At 42.6% G+C, this 18,471-nt stretch overlaps 2 protein-coding genes and 1 long non-coding RNA gene across 6 annotated transcripts in view; 1 reads left to right on the top strand and 2 right to left on the bottom strand.

Annotated features, from left to right (window-relative positions):
• Positions 1–62: 62 nt before the first annotated feature.
• Positions 63–9,849, bottom strand: LOC118360094 (sentrin-specific protease 1-like). The gene is made up of 17 exons (XM_035739203.2): positions 9,257–9,849; positions 8,780–8,835; positions 7,126–7,352; positions 6,776–6,860; positions 6,458–6,653; positions 6,076–6,214; positions 5,533–5,651; positions 5,018–5,298; positions 4,747–4,810; positions 4,623–4,661; positions 4,393–4,477; positions 3,971–4,105; positions 3,626–3,757; positions 3,232–3,435; positions 2,793–2,957; positions 2,585–2,680; positions 63–1,014 (listed from the first exon to the last, which is right to left on the bottom strand). Exons 1-17 carry the CDS (start codon positions 9,394–9,396, stop codon positions 952–954), a joined length of 2,226 nt encoding a protein of 741 aa, XP_035595096.1. The 5' UTR covers positions 9,397–9,849; the 3' UTR covers positions 63–951.
• A 320-nt stretch (positions 9,850–10,169) lies between these two features.
• LOC118360093 (uncharacterized) overlaps positions 10,170–18,471 on the top strand; it is a 35,218-nt gene continuing 26,916 nt past the window's right edge. The window contains exon 1 of the long non-coding RNA XR_008083184.1: positions 10,170–10,404. This is a non-coding gene — a long non-coding RNA (uncharacterized LOC118360093). The remainder of the gene's footprint in view (positions 10,405–18,471) is intronic.
• LOC118360091 (protein lifeguard 2-like) lies at positions 10,402–17,645 on the bottom strand. Of its 4 annotated transcripts, none has more exons than XM_035739201.2 (12): positions 17,325–17,645; positions 16,257–16,368; positions 16,023–16,132; positions 15,740–15,804; positions 15,412–15,465; positions 15,274–15,324; positions 15,112–15,151; positions 14,909–14,946; positions 14,352–14,439; positions 14,106–14,201; positions 13,709–13,762; positions 10,402–13,606 (listed from the first exon to the last, which is right to left on the bottom strand). In XM_035739201.2, exons 1-12 carry the CDS (start codon positions 17,337–17,339, stop codon positions 13,454–13,456), a joined length of 876 nt encoding a protein of 291 aa, XP_035595094.1. In that variant the 5' UTR covers positions 17,340–17,645; the 3' UTR covers positions 10,402–13,453. The 4 variants fall into 4 exon arrangements, with proteins under 4 accessions (XP_035595094.1, XP_035595095.1, XP_035595093.1 ...); XM_035739202.2 differs by having other exon boundaries at positions 16,023–16,129; XM_035739200.2 differs by having other exon boundaries at positions 16,023–16,129; positions 16,248–16,368; positions 17,325–17,643.

Genomic DNA, 18,471 nt, shown 5'->3' with positions numbered 1-18,471 from the left:
CCTTTTATTATTACCAAGTGCGTATGTCATGTAAAGTACACCTTTCCAAACAGATGCACACACAATACTTGAGGAATTTATTTCTAAAAAGACTTTGTTCTAGATACAAAACAGATAATAAAAAGGTACAAAATGTATATTAAATACATTATCCAAGAAACTGTATACTCATCAGTATATACACACATGTTGAAAATATCCAGAGAAAAATGCACTAAAGGTTTTGTTTGTTGCTTTGCTTATTAAAACAAAATAGACTTTAAATTTCAGGTTACACAATTTAGTCTTGGAATAACAGGTCTCTTGGTCACGGAAGCATCACGGCTGCTTATCTGTTGATGGGGTCCAATTAACCAATGAGGATACTCGTGTCACCTCAAGTACCACACAATAGCAATGTATGGAAACACACCACTGCCATATCTAGGCCTATACCCTTTTACAAATTATACTCTGAGGTCAGTTGCATATATTTTCCATTTAGCTAAAAACCACTGTCAAATGTGGGTTTCCCGATATAAAGCAAAGAATGTCACTGCATCTCGAACTCTGTTCTCTCATTTAACCAGTTTATTGAACCAGGTAAGGGGTGTTGACCATAGACTAGAAAAATAAAAGGTGTTAACAGTCATCACGTCACCAAGCTCTCGTCGAACTATACTTCTGAGTAGTTTACAAAAATATCGACAGTGACAAAAATACAAGCAGTTGCACTGGTTGGCCCAACTTCACTAGACGGGATGCTCTGACGGGAACATTTCAGAGTAATCATTTGTAAATGAGAACAACCCCCCCAACTGAAAGAGAGACCTTTGCTTGCTAATACACAGGAGGTTGTGGTTGCAATAAATGTATCCTCCTGTAATGGAACAGCCACAGCGTCATGGGCACCGTCGTCATTTCAGACACTTCCTCGCTCTTGGCCTGTTCAGAAATCTCTTCCCAATTTCATCACAATAGTTTCCGATTCAATATCTCCCAGACCATGCGTCTCCTGAAGTAGGGCATGTGTTTCTGTCAATTGGAGGGAAGGGAAATACGGAGTTAAATACTGAGTTAGTTACTCATAGTCTCAATAACAATGCCCCCCCGATATATGGGCGTTTGACATTTGTATGAATTGTAATTCATGTTTTAGGGACTCCTGAGCAAACAAGCAGATTTAAAAGATTCTAGCTAAAGCATTTAACGTTTCTGCAAATGTAAAAAAAAAGAAAGAAAAAAAGTGCAAGCTTGCCTTCATTAAAAAAAAACCTGTAAAAGTTCAACTTGCCATTGTTCTTCATTGTGGTAACGTTAGAGATTAAAAATATTGGTCAAGCAATGCAGTTGAAGTAATATGTAGCTAGCAAACTGCTGTTATGCAATGTCGTGCTTCAGTACTACTCCACATTGGACTACAGTCAGAGGATGGGTAACGCGACAGGCACATTGTTATTTTGTAGTTGTCATACTACGACGAAAAATGGAAGGAAAGCCTTTACTACCGCAGCTACAGGCACTGTGGAAAACAAGGCTCGTCGTCAATGAATTGCGTGGTAGGTTCCACTTTGGCCGCTTCTGCTGTTCCCGAGTGATGTCTCATTCCACAGGGTTATTCATCTCTCCCTACCACTAGTTGCTCTGTTTGAGGGACACTCTTCCCCCCGGGGAATGCACACTTCCATTAAAAGCAGAGTCGCCAACAAGTGCCAATCTCTTAGTGACCGGGCATCACATTTGAGCAAATAAACAGCGGTCTCTTACAAGTGCAAAACAGCTTTAGGCCAGTCTGCTCTGGTGGAATTTCCCAGCATCTCTCTACCTCACGCTACATGATTGATCCCTGCATTTCAAAACGCAAGTCTGTCCGTATAACCAGGGAGAAATACTGATCAATTCAATTGCTTTGGCAACATATGCAGTGCATTCTAAATGCAGCCAGTGTTCCAAATATAGAACAGGGCTGTTTTAGAGTATTGACACACCCATATGTCAATCCAAGTAATATAATAATAAAATCCATCAAAATCCAACAGTTTAAGCTAAAGATAACCCTTTATTTGCATGGGCTGCATCTCAATCCATCGCATCGGTGTTTGTCAGACCATGAAACATCCCGGAAAAAAATCAGTCTTCTCACAAAATGAATCCTGAAGTCCGAACGGTTAGGCCTACAAAACGAATATGAACCATCCATTGAAAGTTGACTCTCACGAACACGATGGTGTTCTCCGTTTTGCTCTATGACCCCCCACAGGTGTCACGGGACTCGTCTGAAGCTAACCCAAACAAATGAATGGAAGTATGGAGGTAGTTTTGTGCCTACAAAAATAAGGGGTTAAATGTGTGTCAAAAAAAAGAAAGGCTGAGAAAATATTTTTTGTTTATCTCCCAGATATAGGACAGACACTGACACCGCATAGATTTCTTTGACTGTCTTTGCCATTTATGAATGTGTTATTCACTGCGTTATGGGCTATAGTAGTAAAGGCCTAATTCAACATTTTATCAAATAAAACTTTTTCAAAACACCTCAAGATGGTATTAAAACACGCCCCCCCCCCAACAGACACAGTGACAGCTTGGCGGTTGAAGTACTTACTTGTGTAAATGTGATTGGCTTGTCTTTGGTGATGTACTCAGCATATTTGCAGGTGAACATTCCACAGTCACTTCCGTTCATCTGCTGAGGAATCTCCTGTTGGGAGAAATGGCTTGAGATCCATTTTTCAAAAGATGGCAACATCTATCAGTGAAGTGTCAAAGCATGTTGAGTTGAGATCTCGGGTTAGATATAGTGTAACACGTACATTGCGTTTCTTGCTTTGCAGAGTCCATTCTGACGTATCCAGGTCTTTGCCCTTCTTGTCCTTGCTTTCCTGCTGCAGATATTGCAACAATATCCTGCAGGCTTCGTCATTGTTCCCTCCCATTGAATCAAAGTACGTGACAGTCTTCTTACGGAGATCCACCACCTGAGAGAATCATATATATATATATATATATATTTTAATAGAAAAAAATATATAACAGTCAATATAAACATCACACGACAGATTCTGTCTAGTGCGATGCCCACTATAGAACCAATCTAAACCGTACTGTGCTGGCTCCGATTGTTTTCCATTTTCACATAGTCCTTTCCCAGCATGGCTCCAGCAACTATGGTGGATGCATAACCAGGCCAGGCCACTGTACCCCCAGGTAGACGGGCAGCAGCAAAGTACAACATATTGTATGATAACTCACAGAGAGGCACCAGTGTACCCCGAGGTGGACGGGCACCAGTATGACGTCCACTGAGAAGATGTCCATCTTTTTGGTCCAGCGGCGTACGGCAGAGTAGCCTGCGCCGCGGAGCTTGGGGAAGAAGAAGGTGTTGAAGGTGTGGACCGTCGGCAGGCCGGGATCCTTCCCGCGCTCCACTAGCAGGTTCATGTAGAAGTTGATCACCTTGGAAAGAGGAAGCGGGGGGGGTCAAGCAGAGAAAACAGCATAGAGCCACAGAAACACCCCTTCTGTATTAGTTATTCTCTTTTCTGTGTAGGCACAGACACACAGAGAGAAGAAATGACTAGCCATCTCCAAAAACAGTGGTATGAGACAACGATATAAACAGAAGCAGCGTGTGACGTGCTCTCACCTCGTCGTTGAGCCAGTTGAGGTGGCTGAGTGTCTGGAGGTCTTTGCGTGTGATGGTGAGTCTGAATCCTTCACTCAGCATCTCGTCCTGGCTGCCTCCCCTCAGCGCCCGGCACACCTCCCCCTCCATATCCTGGCCACAGACACGCAAACATGCCGGCTCAGCTAAAGGCTGCACGCTATGTACATTCCTGACGCACACAGTGAGCAAATCCATTTCACTTATTTAGAAACACACCTAGTACAATTATCGCAATGCATTTTTATTGGTAATGAGCTGGCTCACAAACGCAAAGTGCAGAAATAGGCACAACATACGGAGGTAAAAACAAACTGTGAATTGTACCTCGGTGAGCTCAGGGAACTCGTCGGCGGGTTTGGGTCCCTCGACGAGAGGAGCCAGAGGAACCTCCTTCTCCAGAGGGACTCTGACATGCAGCTCCACGGACCTGTTGCCCAGCTGGCTGTCATCTGACAGACGCTGGACCAGACCACAGGACAGGAGGGTTAGACAGACGACCAAATCATTTTCTACTGAATACAGGCTTAGCAGGACAAGTTGAGTTGAATGCGGATTTCAGAGCGGCCCTCCCCATGTAAAAGAGCATCCTCATTTCATATAGTTAATAACCTACAGGTTGAACGAAGCATAGAGGGGAAAACTTCCTATATTTTCCCATTGGTCGCATCGGTGGTAAATGTGGGACACGGTATAGACACGAGGGCTGACGTCACACCATTGAGGGCAGAGAAGGGGATGCTAACTACCTGTCTCAGCAGCTGAGCAGCTAGGGCCTCCTGCTCCTCGATCTGCCTCCGTCTCTCCCGGGCACGAGAGTCATACATGCTCGTCCTGGAAAACACAGACACACACATCCGACTTGAGGACTTCTAGAATGAGCTTGAGGAGGATTTCAATTGTATTCAGTATGCACAGGCGCACAGCAACATACGCCGTATGGATTTATCAAGGAATGGTGACAAATTAGGGGACTTACAATTCCTTGATCCAGAGTTCAGCTTGGAAGCATGGCACACTGGAGAGACAGACGGAGAGTAAGCAGGCGAGATGGGAAACAAAGTAAATAACGCACAACAACATAAACGATTCAAAACACATACCTTGAACTGCATGGCTTTTTGCCCTTCTGCTCTTTCACAATGATTACGGAGTCCCCATCATGCACTGCAGAACAAGCCACGGTCCAAATTAGTACAAGAGAGACAAACAGGCTTTTATAGAAACACAACACATAAAACTAAAGATGGCACCGCGGCGTTATCATGTCCTGTCTCTGTATACTGCTGGTGGTGATAATTCAATGTCCCTCCTTGGGGTCAATGAACTACTACATCGACTCTGATGAAGTGGAAACGGGCTAAGACGTTTCACCTGATGATTGTGTGTCCTGAGAAGAGGTGTCTTGTAGGGTAGCTGGAGAGAGGGCAGACTGTAGTGTCTCTGGTCCCCTGGGGCTGAGGTCTGAGTCGGGGGCCCAGGTGTGGTTCCCTGCCCCACTGGAGGAGCCCTTCCCTGGGCTGGGGACGTTGCTGTAGCCCTGGCTGAACTCTGGACGGGGGCTTTGGGGTTCACTGGGGCCCTCGGAGGCATCTCCTGCCCCCGTAGGGGACGAACACTGGAGCAGATGCCTGCTGGTGCTCAGGAAGCTGGTGCTGAGAGAGAGAGAGAGATTATTAGAAAGGAGCACCAGCACACCAAATGGCCAAGACGTAGGACAATCAAACCCCGGGGAGAAGTAGAAAAGGGTGGATTTCCTGATGACAACGTGTGTGGTTGCATCAACGTGAGAGTACAGGTACTTGAGCACGACTGAACTGTCAGTCATCCTCGGGGACTTGAGGAGAGCGAGAGGACTGTAGCATTAGCGGTGTGCTTGTTATACTCACAAGTCTCTGTGTGAGCGCGGAAAGCCATGGGGGCTGCCGTTGTGGAACGACAAGGACTGGCCACCTGAGACCATGGCCAGCAGCTGTCTGTACACAATCTTCTCCTCCTCACAGACAGACTGGAGCAACACAGAGAGGACCCATCACTCTATATTATAAATAAAGCTGGATATGAGGTAGAGGCAACAACACTCAAATGTGACATTCCCCAGGTATATACTACGTGATATGAGCAGGTCGTAACTGAACTTCCCCCTGGGGAAAAATACTTATTCTATTGTATCTATATGGACTTATGTTAGTCGAGACACACACACACACGGATAGACACAATAGAATAAGTATTTTTTCCCCAGAGGGAAGTTCAGTTACACCATGCTTCTATCACGTAGTCCTGAATATACCTGGAGAATACCTGGATCCTTTTAGCTGTTGGGCTGTTTTCAAATAACTCTGTTACATAACAGCATTATTTGAAAACAGCACCAATAGCAAAAGTTCAGCAAGTGGGAGCCATAAATATTCTGGTAGCTGGTATCTCACCTCTTGCGCGGTGCAGCGAGCCCCGGCTCTGAGGAGGCGGTTGGAAGGGCTGCCGTGTGAAGGACTCTGCACAACGCGGATGGGGAAGGACTTCTCATACATGCTGGTGAAAGAGCTGCATCCTGCTGAGGTCAACTGGCTACAGAGAGAATTCAATTACTGCACCGAACATGTTACTCATATTATTGTGAATAGAACCATATCAAGCACAGGAAATAGAACACTTTCAAGCACTTTGAAATTCAAGCTCTTTAACAACCTTGCAAAGGGCACTGTTCAAAAATCAAGCCTTTTCAAGGTTTTCAATGATTGATTAATAGCAGAATGCATTTTTTACCCAGTGAGAAAGGCAGGCCTAGATCTACTGACAATATGAACAGACCTTGTTGGTGCAGGTGTTCTGAGGTGGCTCCTGCCCAGACGGGTAGAGGGACATGGCTTAGGGGTACTGCTGGAGGAATGAGGCAGACTGACAGAGTGCCCATTCGTTTTGGGCGCATCACGATGTGTGAGAGCCATGCACACTTGCCGTCTGCAAACCTTCGATCCTATCATCGTCTTCTCAATTCTAAAGGACTCTGCCGTGAACGGAGGAGGAGAGAAAGTGTGTCAATTAAACAACTGTTCCATATCAACATTACTGACATTTCCAGCCGGCAGCAGGAATGGTTTCATAGACATTCTTAGAAAAGAGTATTGCCTGATTTAGAGTTTCTCCATTCCAGAGTTGTCAAGGGAGCGACACACATCCCATCCAGGGGATCAGAGTACCTCACCTCAAGGACCTGAAAACAATACCATAAAAACAAATGGCATCATTGTTCAATATGAATATAACAGAGCGCTGGCCTGTAATAAACTGGAGTAATGAATATGTATGAATCTACTACTAGATCTGGGCTCATATTCAAAAACTGTCACAAAAGTGCTGATCTATAGTCAAGCCCCCCCCCCCTATTCATTATGATTTAAAACTCGAAAACTTATCTAAGATAAGCACTAACACTTTGTAAATTAAGAGCCCTGAAACACCATAAAGAGATCCAATACCTCAGTCTCTTCCCAGACAGATGAGGGATGAGGTGCAGAAGTTGAGGGTTCAGGCTGAAGCTCTTTTGCTGGCTCTTCATGAAAGTGTTCTTCCGGAGGGGGGTCTGGGGAAGTGGGCAGTATGTTCCTCAAGGTAGGAGTCACACTATTCCGTACCCAGGATGCCACGTTGGAGCTATGGCTCTTCACCCCTTCAGCTGCAGTCTTCACTGTGTCAATGAAGACCCCTGTTGTCATATGCACAAACACATCAGATCAGTTCAGATAGGGAACCAGATAGGGAACACTACATGACCAAAAGTATCTCATTCCAAAATCATGGGCATTAATATAGAGTTGGTCCCCCCCTCTACTGCTATAACAGCCTCCACTATTCTGGGAAGGCATTCCACTAGATGTTAGAGGGACTTGCTTCCATCCAACCACAAGAGCATTTGTGACACCGGGAATGTTGGGCGAGTTGGCCTGGCTCACAGTCGGTTTTCCAATTCATCCCAAAGGTGTTCAATGGGGTTGAGGTCATGGCTCTGTGCAGGCCAGTCAAGTTCCTCCACACCGATCTCAACAAACCATTTCTGTATGGACCTCGCTTTGTGCACGAGGGCCTTGTCATGCTGGAACAGGGAAGGGCATCCCAAACTGTTGCCACAAAGATGGGAGCACAGAATCGTCTATGCTGTAGTGTTAAATTTCCCTTCACTGAAACTAAGGGGTCTAACTCAAACCATGAAAAACAACCCCAGACCATTATTCCTCCTCCACCAAACTTTATAGTTGGCCCTATGCATTGGGACAAGTAGCGTCCTCCTGGCAGCCGCCAAACACAGATTCGTCCGTCGGACTGCCAGATGATGAAGCATTCATCACTCCAGAGAACGTGTTTCCACTGCTCCATAGTCCAATAGCGGCAAGCTTTACACCACGCCAGCGTCACTTGGCATTGTACAGCTGCTCTGCTATGGAAACCCATTTCATGAAGCTCCCGGCGAACAGATCTTGTGCGGACATTGCTTCCAGAGGCAGTTTGGAACTTGATAACTTGTGTTGCAACCGAGTACATACAATTTTTATGCGCCACGCGCTTCAGCACTCCCATTCTGTGAGCTTGTGTGGCCTAGCACTTCACGGCTAAGCCGTTGTTGCTCCTAGATGTTTCCACTTCACAATAACGGCACTTACAGTTTACCGGGGCAGCTCTAGCAGGGCAGAAATTTGACAAACTGACTTGTTGGAAAGGTGACATGCTAAGATGGGGCAGCAGTGTCGCCTAGTGGTTAGAGCATTGGACTATTAACCGAAAGGTTGCAAGTTCATATCCCCAAGTTGACAAGGTACAAATCTGTCGTTCTGCCCGTGAACAGGCAGTTAACCCACTGTTCCTAGGCAGTCATTTAAACTATGAATTTGTTCTTAACTGGCTCGCCTAGTTAAAATAAAGGTATAAATAAAAAAGATGGTGCCATGCTGAAAGTCACTGAGCTTTTCAGTAAGACCATTCTACTGTAAATGGTTGTCTATGGAGATTGCATGTCAGTGTGCTCTATTTTATACACCTGTCAGCAATGGGTGTGGCTGAAATAGCCTAATCCACTCATTTGAAAGGGTGCCCAAATACTTTTGCAAAAATGCACAGCAAAGATTGCTGTTAGCTTACCCATCCGAAATCTCTTCACTGCCAGTGCCTGGTCATCTTGGTCACCATCCTCCAAACTATAAAAAACAGGGGGGAAACAATATTCAACATGAACATGTGCCAGAGAATCACTGACAGTGCGGGGAGGTCTTGCTGAGTACGCACTTTGGTTGCTCAACCCAACTGTGTCAGACAGTGTGCCATACTTCTGTAACGTTAGCTAGCTAGTAGTAGCTAACTGGCTGGTCGAAATCTCACCACCATCTCAAATAGACAGGTCCGCAAGTTTAGCTACAACTCACACATAGTTGACAATTAGCTAAACATAGCATCTAGTTAGGTCATCCAGTGCCACCACGAGCAGGTACACTAAGCTAAATTAGCTAGGTAACGTTAGCATATTAGATTACTAACGTTAGTAAACTAACGTTAGCCAAGTTAGATTACTACACAACAAATTACCGATAAGGTTATTCTAATGTTAGCTAGCTAACTTACCAGTCGATGGGTCTTTTTGTCCTTATCCGACCACCTTGTTGTACTCCGTGTGTATCATTATCTTGTTGGTCGGGAGCTGGTACTCCATTGCGGAGATTAGCGAAACCCGTTCCAATTAATTCATAAAATTTATTGAACATGTTTAGAGAAGTTTAAAACCTCCCGCCCGCGAAAATGTGTATCGCTATGGTTGCTTCCAACCCGCCTGCCAGCGCAGGAAAAAACACATAAAGCCACCCAACGTCATTCGACCGGGGAAAGTAAATCGTTGCTAGTTAGCTAAACAACACTGCTAACCAGCTAGATATCAAGTTACCGTTCTCCGTCCCTTGAAATTAGCTGGCTTGTGGTTAGCTAAACTAGCTAGCTAACAATCCTGGTTATGTGGCTGTAGCGACTAGGATTTCAATCACTACTATCACATTCGACAATGCCATGTATATTTCTTAAATAGCAAAGAAGTCCAAAGTAACGCAATGTGGTACTTCAAATAAAAAAATAACTCATTAAACGATAACCTCTAACCTCTCCCGCTTCTTCCTCATTCAAAACCACAACATGGTCGTCACTAGTTACCACAGCCACTAAGTAAAAAACCATCCCTATTTCTAAAATGTATATTTTTAAAATGTGATTTTAAACCTAACCTTAACCACACTGCCAACCATATGTATAACACTAAACTTAAATTAGGACCAAAAAGCAAATGTCTTACAAATGAATTTGTAGGAAATAGCCAAGTTTGACTTTGTGGCTGTGGTAACTAATGGAAACCACACAACATGGCCGACCTTGGCGTTCTTCCATGACACGTTTTCATTGGATGAGCAAATTGAATAGATACAATTATTAATGAAACGCGATTGGCTGGTTGGAATACTTTTTTTATGGCGCTTCTTTGACGAAGTCAACGTCAGTTCAACTCGTATCAAAAAGTAGAGGCGGAACGAGAGGGTTTACTCCATCCGAAATCTGTCCGCCAAAATGAGACCACAAAGTGAGGAATTTTTCTATGGAGGATAAAATGAGTGTCGAATGTGGAAAATGTCCATTTGTTAGAGCGGTCCCTCAACTATCTTGTCAATATAATATAAATCGTTGCTCGTATCTAGTTTAGTGTCGGAGATACAAAAAAACCTAGAAGATTGGTGAGTAAATTTTTTATTTTATTTACAGCAAGTAAACAGAAATTCATTTTCTAACACACTATGGAATAACACTCAACGCACTTAACCAATAGAAACATTTTTTTTACAACAGCAAATTAAGTACAATTTGTTCAGATAAGACTATTCCAAGGCCACATATTTCATACACAGATGAACCATTCAGGGTTTTATTAAGAAAATATATGCACGCTTTTTTTCAGGCCAAATACAATGTAGTATTATTTTCTTGCCATGTACACATCAAGAAAGTTTGCAAGCATGTTTAAAGTTAACTCTTTCTTGTCACAATAATCAAAACTCTTTGCTTTTACAAAAAAATATCAACTCTTTCAGTGTCTATAAAAACATTATGTCACGAGGTTAAGCCATCAATTTACAGTGCCCTCTGTAATTATTGGGACAGTGATTTTGTTGTTGCTCTGTACTCCAGCACTTTGGATTTGAAATTATACAACGACTTTGAGGTTAGAAGTGCAGACTGTCAGCTTTAATTTGAGTGCATTTTCATGCATAGCGGGTGAACCGTTTAGGAATTACAGCACTTTTTGTACATAGTCCCCCCCATTTTAGGGGACCCAACGTGTTGGGATAAATTCACTTATATGTACAAGAATTTCGCTTAATAACATCTGCTAACCATGTGTATGTGACCAATACAATTTGATTTGTTTAAAGTAGTCAAAAGTGTAGTATTTTGTCCCATATTCCCAACACGCAACAATTACATTTAACTTTTGATCAACAACTTGTTGGATGCATTTGCTGTTTGTTTTGGTCGTGTTTCAGATTATTTTGTGCCCAATAGAAATGAATGGCAAATGATGTATTGTGTCATTACTTTTACTGTAAATAAGAATATAATGTTTCTAAACACTTCTACATTAATGTGGATGCTACTATGATTACCTCCCCTGATATTGTAATGGTGAGAGGTTAGCTAGCATGTCTTGGGGGTATGATATTTGTGCGTCTAACTTTCTCACTCATCGTTATTAACGGTTCATTCAGGACAATCCGTAATCATGGTAGCATCCACATGAATGTAGAAGTGTTTAGAGACATTATTATTTTCTTACTTACAATAAAAGTGATTCTAAAATGACACAATACATTATTTACCATGAATGTTACCATGAATGTCTAATAATCGGAAACACAACCAAAACAAACAGCAAATGTATCCGACAAGTGTGTAGAGTCACAAGCTTGATTTAATCATTGCGTGCTAGGAATATGCGACCAAATACTAAACTTGACTACTTTAATACAAATATAAAGGGAATTTGTCCCAATAATTTTGGTCACCTAAAATGGGGTGACTATATGCAAAAAGTGCTGTAATTTCTAAATGGTTCACCCGATATGATTGAAAATACCCACAAATTCAAGCTGACTGTCTGCATGTTAACCTCATGGTCATTGTGTAATTTAAAATCCTAAGCACTACAGTACAGAGCCAAAACAACAACAATGTGTCACTGTCCCAAAAATGATGGAGGGCACTGTATAACTAACTACTGGAGCAAATACATATATTTTCCACATCCCCACATTGTAAAGGTTTTCAAGATTGGCCCCCAAAACATGCTTAGCAAAGCATATGTTGCATTGGTTTAACCCAGTCCCAGAGCCATGTATTTAGATTCTAAATACATTCCACTGGGCACACACTGGTTGAATCAACGTTGTTACCACGTCATTTCAACAAAATGACGTTGAACCAATGTGGAATAGACATTGGATTGACATCTGTGCCCAGTGGGATGACTCCCATTTAGCTATCTGTAAATAAATAAAAACTTAAAAGAGTTAAATAGCAGCCAACCTAGCTGGAAAATTGTAACATGGAGGGAATAATACAGAACAGAATGTTACAAAGAAAGAGAAGGGTGGTGAGTAAACCCCTACTGACATCATTGGACTATGGCTCATCATATTGACAGGGTTGCATTACATCTCCAGTTTTAGTGCAACTAGATTAACTCATGTTTCGTCTAAAGCAGCTAAGGAAAGCCAAGCAATTTGCCTACGTTCAAATGAAATCAGAAATTGGATTGAATTGCCTGCATGCATGCTCGGGATCTAATGTTCCTTTGAGATTTCAACCAGTAGGCTAAGAGTTGACAGACTGGAGGAGAAACAACAAACCACAGACATGCTGTGCACAGATGCCATTGATTTAAATGTGTCTTAATATGTGTTTAATTTATTTTGTCATGGATACGTGTCTTGTCCTTTTTGGATTTATTGACGATGCTGAGTGATAAAACAATTTCCCAAGTTTGGATCAAAAAAAGGAACTACTTTACTCTCTCTCTCGCTCTACTCTAAAGCTGAGGGTCACCACAATGTGTTATGCTCTGGTGGAATTGGATGTAGCCTAGTGCACTACTGATGAACTAAGCACAATGATGTCTACGTTGCTACACTGAAAGATATTCAGATATTCATGCCTTTCAGGGCAGATATTTTTACGTTCCTCTTCATAAGAGGTGATAAGCTCCTGTAGAGCAGTGTCATTCATGACTGTTGTTGTTAAAAGACGGGAGAAAGCAAGGACATCACATCTGCATAAGACAAAAACACCTACCGTTCTAGCTTTTAGACAGACTCAGTGTTTTGCATGTGTTTTTCACACCTATCTACCGTTAGCAATGTAATTCTATAGATCGCCGACCCTATATGTGAAAAGTACTGTACATTCTGGAGATTGACAGCTAAGCAGACAATAAAGTAGTATAGGTCCATATCATGCTAGAGGGGGAAGGAAAATCACACTAAGCTGAGACTGTGGGAAGAAGTGGTGGATCAATGGGTTGTGTACAGTACATCTGGTGAGATCAGAGCCTGTATTCATACCGTGTCTCCGAGTAGTGTCGACCTAGGATCATATCCCCTCCTGTGTGTATGACACTTTTCACCGTGATCTAAATGCCAAAGCCGATCCTAGATCAGCACTACCACTCTGAGACTATGAATACGGGCCGTGTTTGGATGGAAAAGCTGAGATGCTGGCCTGGAGGTGGATTCAGTTTGTCCTCTCTGTTCCGAACAGGGACAGGAAGAAGGAGAAGATGTAGATAATGTCGAGGTAGATGTTGAGAGTGGCAAAGACGTATTCCTCTGGACTTATTGTGTAGCGCTTGTTCCCCATCAGTAGCTGGGTGTCAAATGCCAAAAACTGAAACGGAGAAAAGAGTTGAAGTATTACAGTAGTTGTACATCTCTCTTTGTAATTGGTGGACTGTCAAGTAAAAACAGACTATATAGGTTTTACACTTACCATGGTAAAAAGTAACGCTCCCAAGGCACCATAGACACCATGCACCCAGGGCACCTGGAGCACAAAACAAGCTGATATGATATATCTGACGCAGCTGTATGCTTGATGGGTTTTTTTTCTCTCACTAATTGGTCTTCTGGCCAATCGGATGAGCTCTGAGAAAGATCTGATCTGATTTGTCAAAAGACTAGTTAGTGGGGGGGCAGAATTGGCAGCCTGTCTAAACGCTGCCAATTCCTCATGTTAGTCTCCACTTGCATTTACTTATTCACCTCATTCATTATATAGTTTCTGATTAGGGTAGTTATACTTCCTGCTATGTATAGCACTTTACTTTGCAGGCTTTCATGTGTGACAATGTGCTCTACAAATAAAGTGTATTATTATTAGAACTTACATATCCGTAGGGCAATGCAATGGCCAGGACCAGTCCAGACACCATCATGACCATGCAGAAGGTAAACAATACACCTTGGCATGATGTCACATCAAACTGAATAGGAAAAAAAAGGGAAGATAGGGCAGCAAAAGAGAAGGTAACTTGGCCATTGAGGAATAATAACAACCTATAACCAATTGTGAATCATAGAAGCACAGAGATCCTATTAAATGATAGAATTGCCTTTTTCACAGGCAGACTGACCTTGGTTTGGAAGCTGACGAGGGTGACAGTAAGACAGACCATAGCAGTAATACCCAAACACATCACCACTGACTTGGTGTTGTAATAACTATTAGAGGGGGGAAGATATGGTACAGAAATTATTTTCCAAGTATTTATTTACTAAGAAATAACATATCTATTTTTTTTATACAGGAATAACATATTAATGACTTATTTTGGTGAATACGCAGTAACTAAGCAAGCCTAAAATGTATAACAGTGTTACTAAGCCCATGTATACCTGTGGCATATCTGATCGACACTGACACTGGTTAAAGCAGGGCTTCACCAAACCTCTTCCTGGAGATTTACCAACCCATACGTGTTTTCGATCCAAAACTAATTTAACCCACCTGATTCTACTTATTAGCTGTTCACCAAGACCTTAGCTGAATTTAATGTAACACGTTAGCTGTTTAACTGGCTGCAATTAACCATCGTGCTAGCCATACTGAAAGTCTGAAGAAGCAGGCATGCAAAGCACAGTGGACAACGGAGACAAAACAAACTGTAGACACAGCTATGGGAGACTGTACCTGGATAGCATCCCTGTCATATAGGAGAGAGAGAGGGTCTGCAACAGGAGAGATTACAAAGTGAACAGACATTACCGAGAAAGAGGGGTCACACAAAGGAGAAGTCTGTGATTCTGAATGATGTGTAGTACTTCAAAGTCTTTGGACAATGTGTATAAATGTTGTAAAGATATGGATTGTTTCCAACACTCTATGATACGTACAAAGATGGCGAGCAGGATCAGATTCCATGGAAACTGTCTCCTGTAGGAAATACAAATCAAACATAATAAGTACTGTCGTTAAATTCTGCTAAAATGATACATTCTCTAGTATCATAATAACTGAAGTTGTGTTCACCACACACATTAACACTGTAAACTCACCTTGGTCCAGGACAGCAGACGAGTGTAATATATGTGACAAAGAACACAGCACTGTGTGAAGAAATAACACATATTTTAGTACTTTCAGAATGAAATCAACATAGTAGTGATGTTTGCAAGATCAAAGCTGTGACTTACTAGGAAGCCCAGTACCATCCAGGGTTGGACTGAATGTAGTTCTTCACTGGTTCACTGATGAAGGGACCAAAAATAATTGTAAATATGCAACGTTTGACCATTTTCATCAAAGTACTTGTTCCTGTGTGTGTTTTCCTGCCTGTTATGGTAAACTGCTGCTTCCTATCTAGCACCTGTGACAGGTTTATGTCTGGTGCACAGTGATGTAACACCACTGTATCAAAGTGTAGGACTTCCTGCGATTGTCATGACCATCTATTGCCTGACCAGGTAAAACTATAGAAGGATGGAGAGTAGCATCCGTATTTCGAGGTTATAGAACACGTACCAGAATGTGAAGAGAGCCACAATGGAAAGAGTGACAAGAAGTTGAATCATCAAGATGGCGTAAACCTAAACGGGGTTAACGGGGGGGGGAAAAAGACAACTAAAAGGAGGTAATGAAAGACACAGCTTAAAAATAGCATACAGTATCTGTATGGCCTTAACATACGGTAGTAATAATGTAGTAATGGGGTAGTGTTATAGTAGTAATTGGCTTGTATAGGTAGTGCAATGTAATAGGGTGATAAGGTAATAATAAGGTACTCATAGCTATAGTCATAGCCTACCTTGCGGATAAAGATCCGTCGGATGTTTTTATCACTCCAGCTGAATTCTGTGAGCATCTCCCCATCACTAGGATAAGCCCCACTGTAACAGGGGCTGCCGCTGATGCCTGCTGACAAGTTCAACACAAACACACACACAGTAAATGGTCAGTTGTTTTTTCACACTTTTGTTCATAAAGAGAGAGGAGTGAAGAAATGACAGTTCTTTCTGCGACACTGACATACCTTTCTCACCTGCGCCAGTCGCCTCCTCATAGGTGGGAGGGGCCGGTGGCCCTCCTGCTTCTCCACTTGAAGTGCCATACTGCTTCTCTCCTGCTTCAGCAGCCTTGTTTGCGACTGTAAGCTGAGGGTACATAAGATAACGAATCAGGACTAAATAGCTGTTTGGAAATAAAAATATATCTTAATAAAACAACAGAGGATGATCAAGAGCCACTAATCAACAGAGAAACTTGAACTGAAACTTTTAAATCCAAATTCCTTTTTTAACAACAATATATATATTTTTTAAATCCACATTTTAAAAGCAAATACGATGAATTCAGATTTACAATTTGGGACTAATTTGAAATCTGATCTGATGCTCTGATTGCTGACTGTACGATTTGGACTGAGATCGGTCCTTAGACAAACCCTCTGCTGTAGCATAGCTCCACACTGTGGGTGTAGACGATCCAGGATCAGTGAATGAGTCATCATTACACAACACTGTCCAGATGGCTAATAAATGTGCCAATGAATATCCCTCTCCTCACTCTCCATATTTCCTACATAAAAATATAAATCTGTTGTGATCTCATTTACAGTCATTAGTACGGGTAGGCTAATACAATTTCTTTAACTTCCTCAGCTATGATTCAATGCATAACAGCAACACTTACGGTTATATATAATGGGGGGGGTTTGTCCGTGTCTCCGGACTGAAGGATAGTGACGCAGGCTGAACATTACCCTCTCTCCATCTCCATACAATTGAGTTTTATAGCTGTCATTTCGTCAACTCTGCCATTCTCTGATGACAATACTATTCTCTGCTGCCGAAGAGACGTTGCGCCGTTACTGAGCAACACAAGGAGATTAGCTCCTCAACAGAGGCAGGTGAGAGGATGGAGCGACAGGTACAGCCTACGTACATGCTGCCTCAATGATTACGTAACATTGTGGACCACACGCACTGAAATGAAAAAATATAAGCCAAGAACCTTCCTTTTTTTTTTGACTATGGGTTTACTGCAGAATGAGCATGGGAATGAATGAGGATACAGTGAGATCTATAGGATGTATCTGTAAAGCCCTTACCTTGCCCTGGGTCATAATGGCTGTGTCTGGTGTCTGCAGCAGGCACTATGATGCTTTATTTATCTCTCTGCTCCAGTCAAACAAGCTATGTTTTCCTCCTTCCTTTGATATTTTATCCTCTCTTGTATGTGTCCTTGATGCCCAGCAGTTCTTGTACAGTCAAGTAAAAGAACTGACAACAGGGTAAGATAGAGCCTGGGAAATAGTGTCTCTCTCTGCTGCTGCTTCTCGTAGATTAAACCCCTTCTGATGCTGCAGCAGTGGCTTAATCCAACAGCCCACGCAGTTAGGATTCTCACAGACCCCCCACCCCCCAAAAAAGGAACATTCTAGCTAAATCCAGGTGAAGCAGCAGTGCTGTGGGAAGCTTGGTCAGTACCAAACTGCTTAGCAAAAAGGGGTGGGCAGATGCTGTATCAGTATGTGAGGATAGGGCCAGAGAGAACTGGAATATTGGGTCTGCAGTAAAAAAAAAAAAGAGAAAAAAAAGGAGAGAGGGTGACGTAGATGGGAATACATGATCTGAATGTTACATCTTTGCCCTCTACTTCTCTGTCTAGCACTTAGGCTAAAAATAAAACCCTTTTTTTCTCTCTCGTTTTGAAATCACATATATTTTCTCCATTAACTAAAGAGCCAGAAAAAGCATCACTGGTTTAAAATGTTCCATGTTTAGGTAATGCTCTGATGCAGCGTTCGGCATTCATTCATGAAAGGCTAATAACATTCACGAAAATACTGGAAGCTCCTACTAATAAAACATTCATGTAACACTAGAAGAGGCCTGCATTTTATCTACATACACCAGACAGTTTATTAGGTACACCCATCTAGTACCGGGTCAGACCCCCCTTTGCCTCCAGAACAGCCTGGCATTCTACAGGGTGTCGGAAACCTTCCACAGGGATGTTGGTCCATGCTGATGCGATGGCATCGCGCAGTTGCTACAGATTGAATGGTGGTACATTCATGCTGTGAAAAGCCTGTTCCATCTCATCCCAAAGATGCTCTATTGGGTTGAGGTCTGGGGACTGACCGGGCCACTCAAGTAAACTGAATTTGCCGTCATGTTCCAGGCAATGTTTTTCCACATCTCAGTTGCCCAGTTTTGGAGCCGCTACTTGTTTTTAGCTGATAGGAGTGGAGC

This window comes from Oncorhynchus keta, chromosome 27 (genome assembly GCF_023373465.1).
Source record: "Oncorhynchus keta strain PuntledgeMale-10-30-2019 chromosome 27, Oket_V2, whole genome shotgun sequence".
Classification (NCBI taxonomy): domain Eukaryota; kingdom Metazoa; phylum Chordata; class Actinopteri; order Salmoniformes; family Salmonidae; genus Oncorhynchus; species Oncorhynchus keta.
The sequence above is the reverse complement of the archived record's forward strand: the minus strand, read 5'-3'. Positions and strand labels throughout refer to the sequence as shown.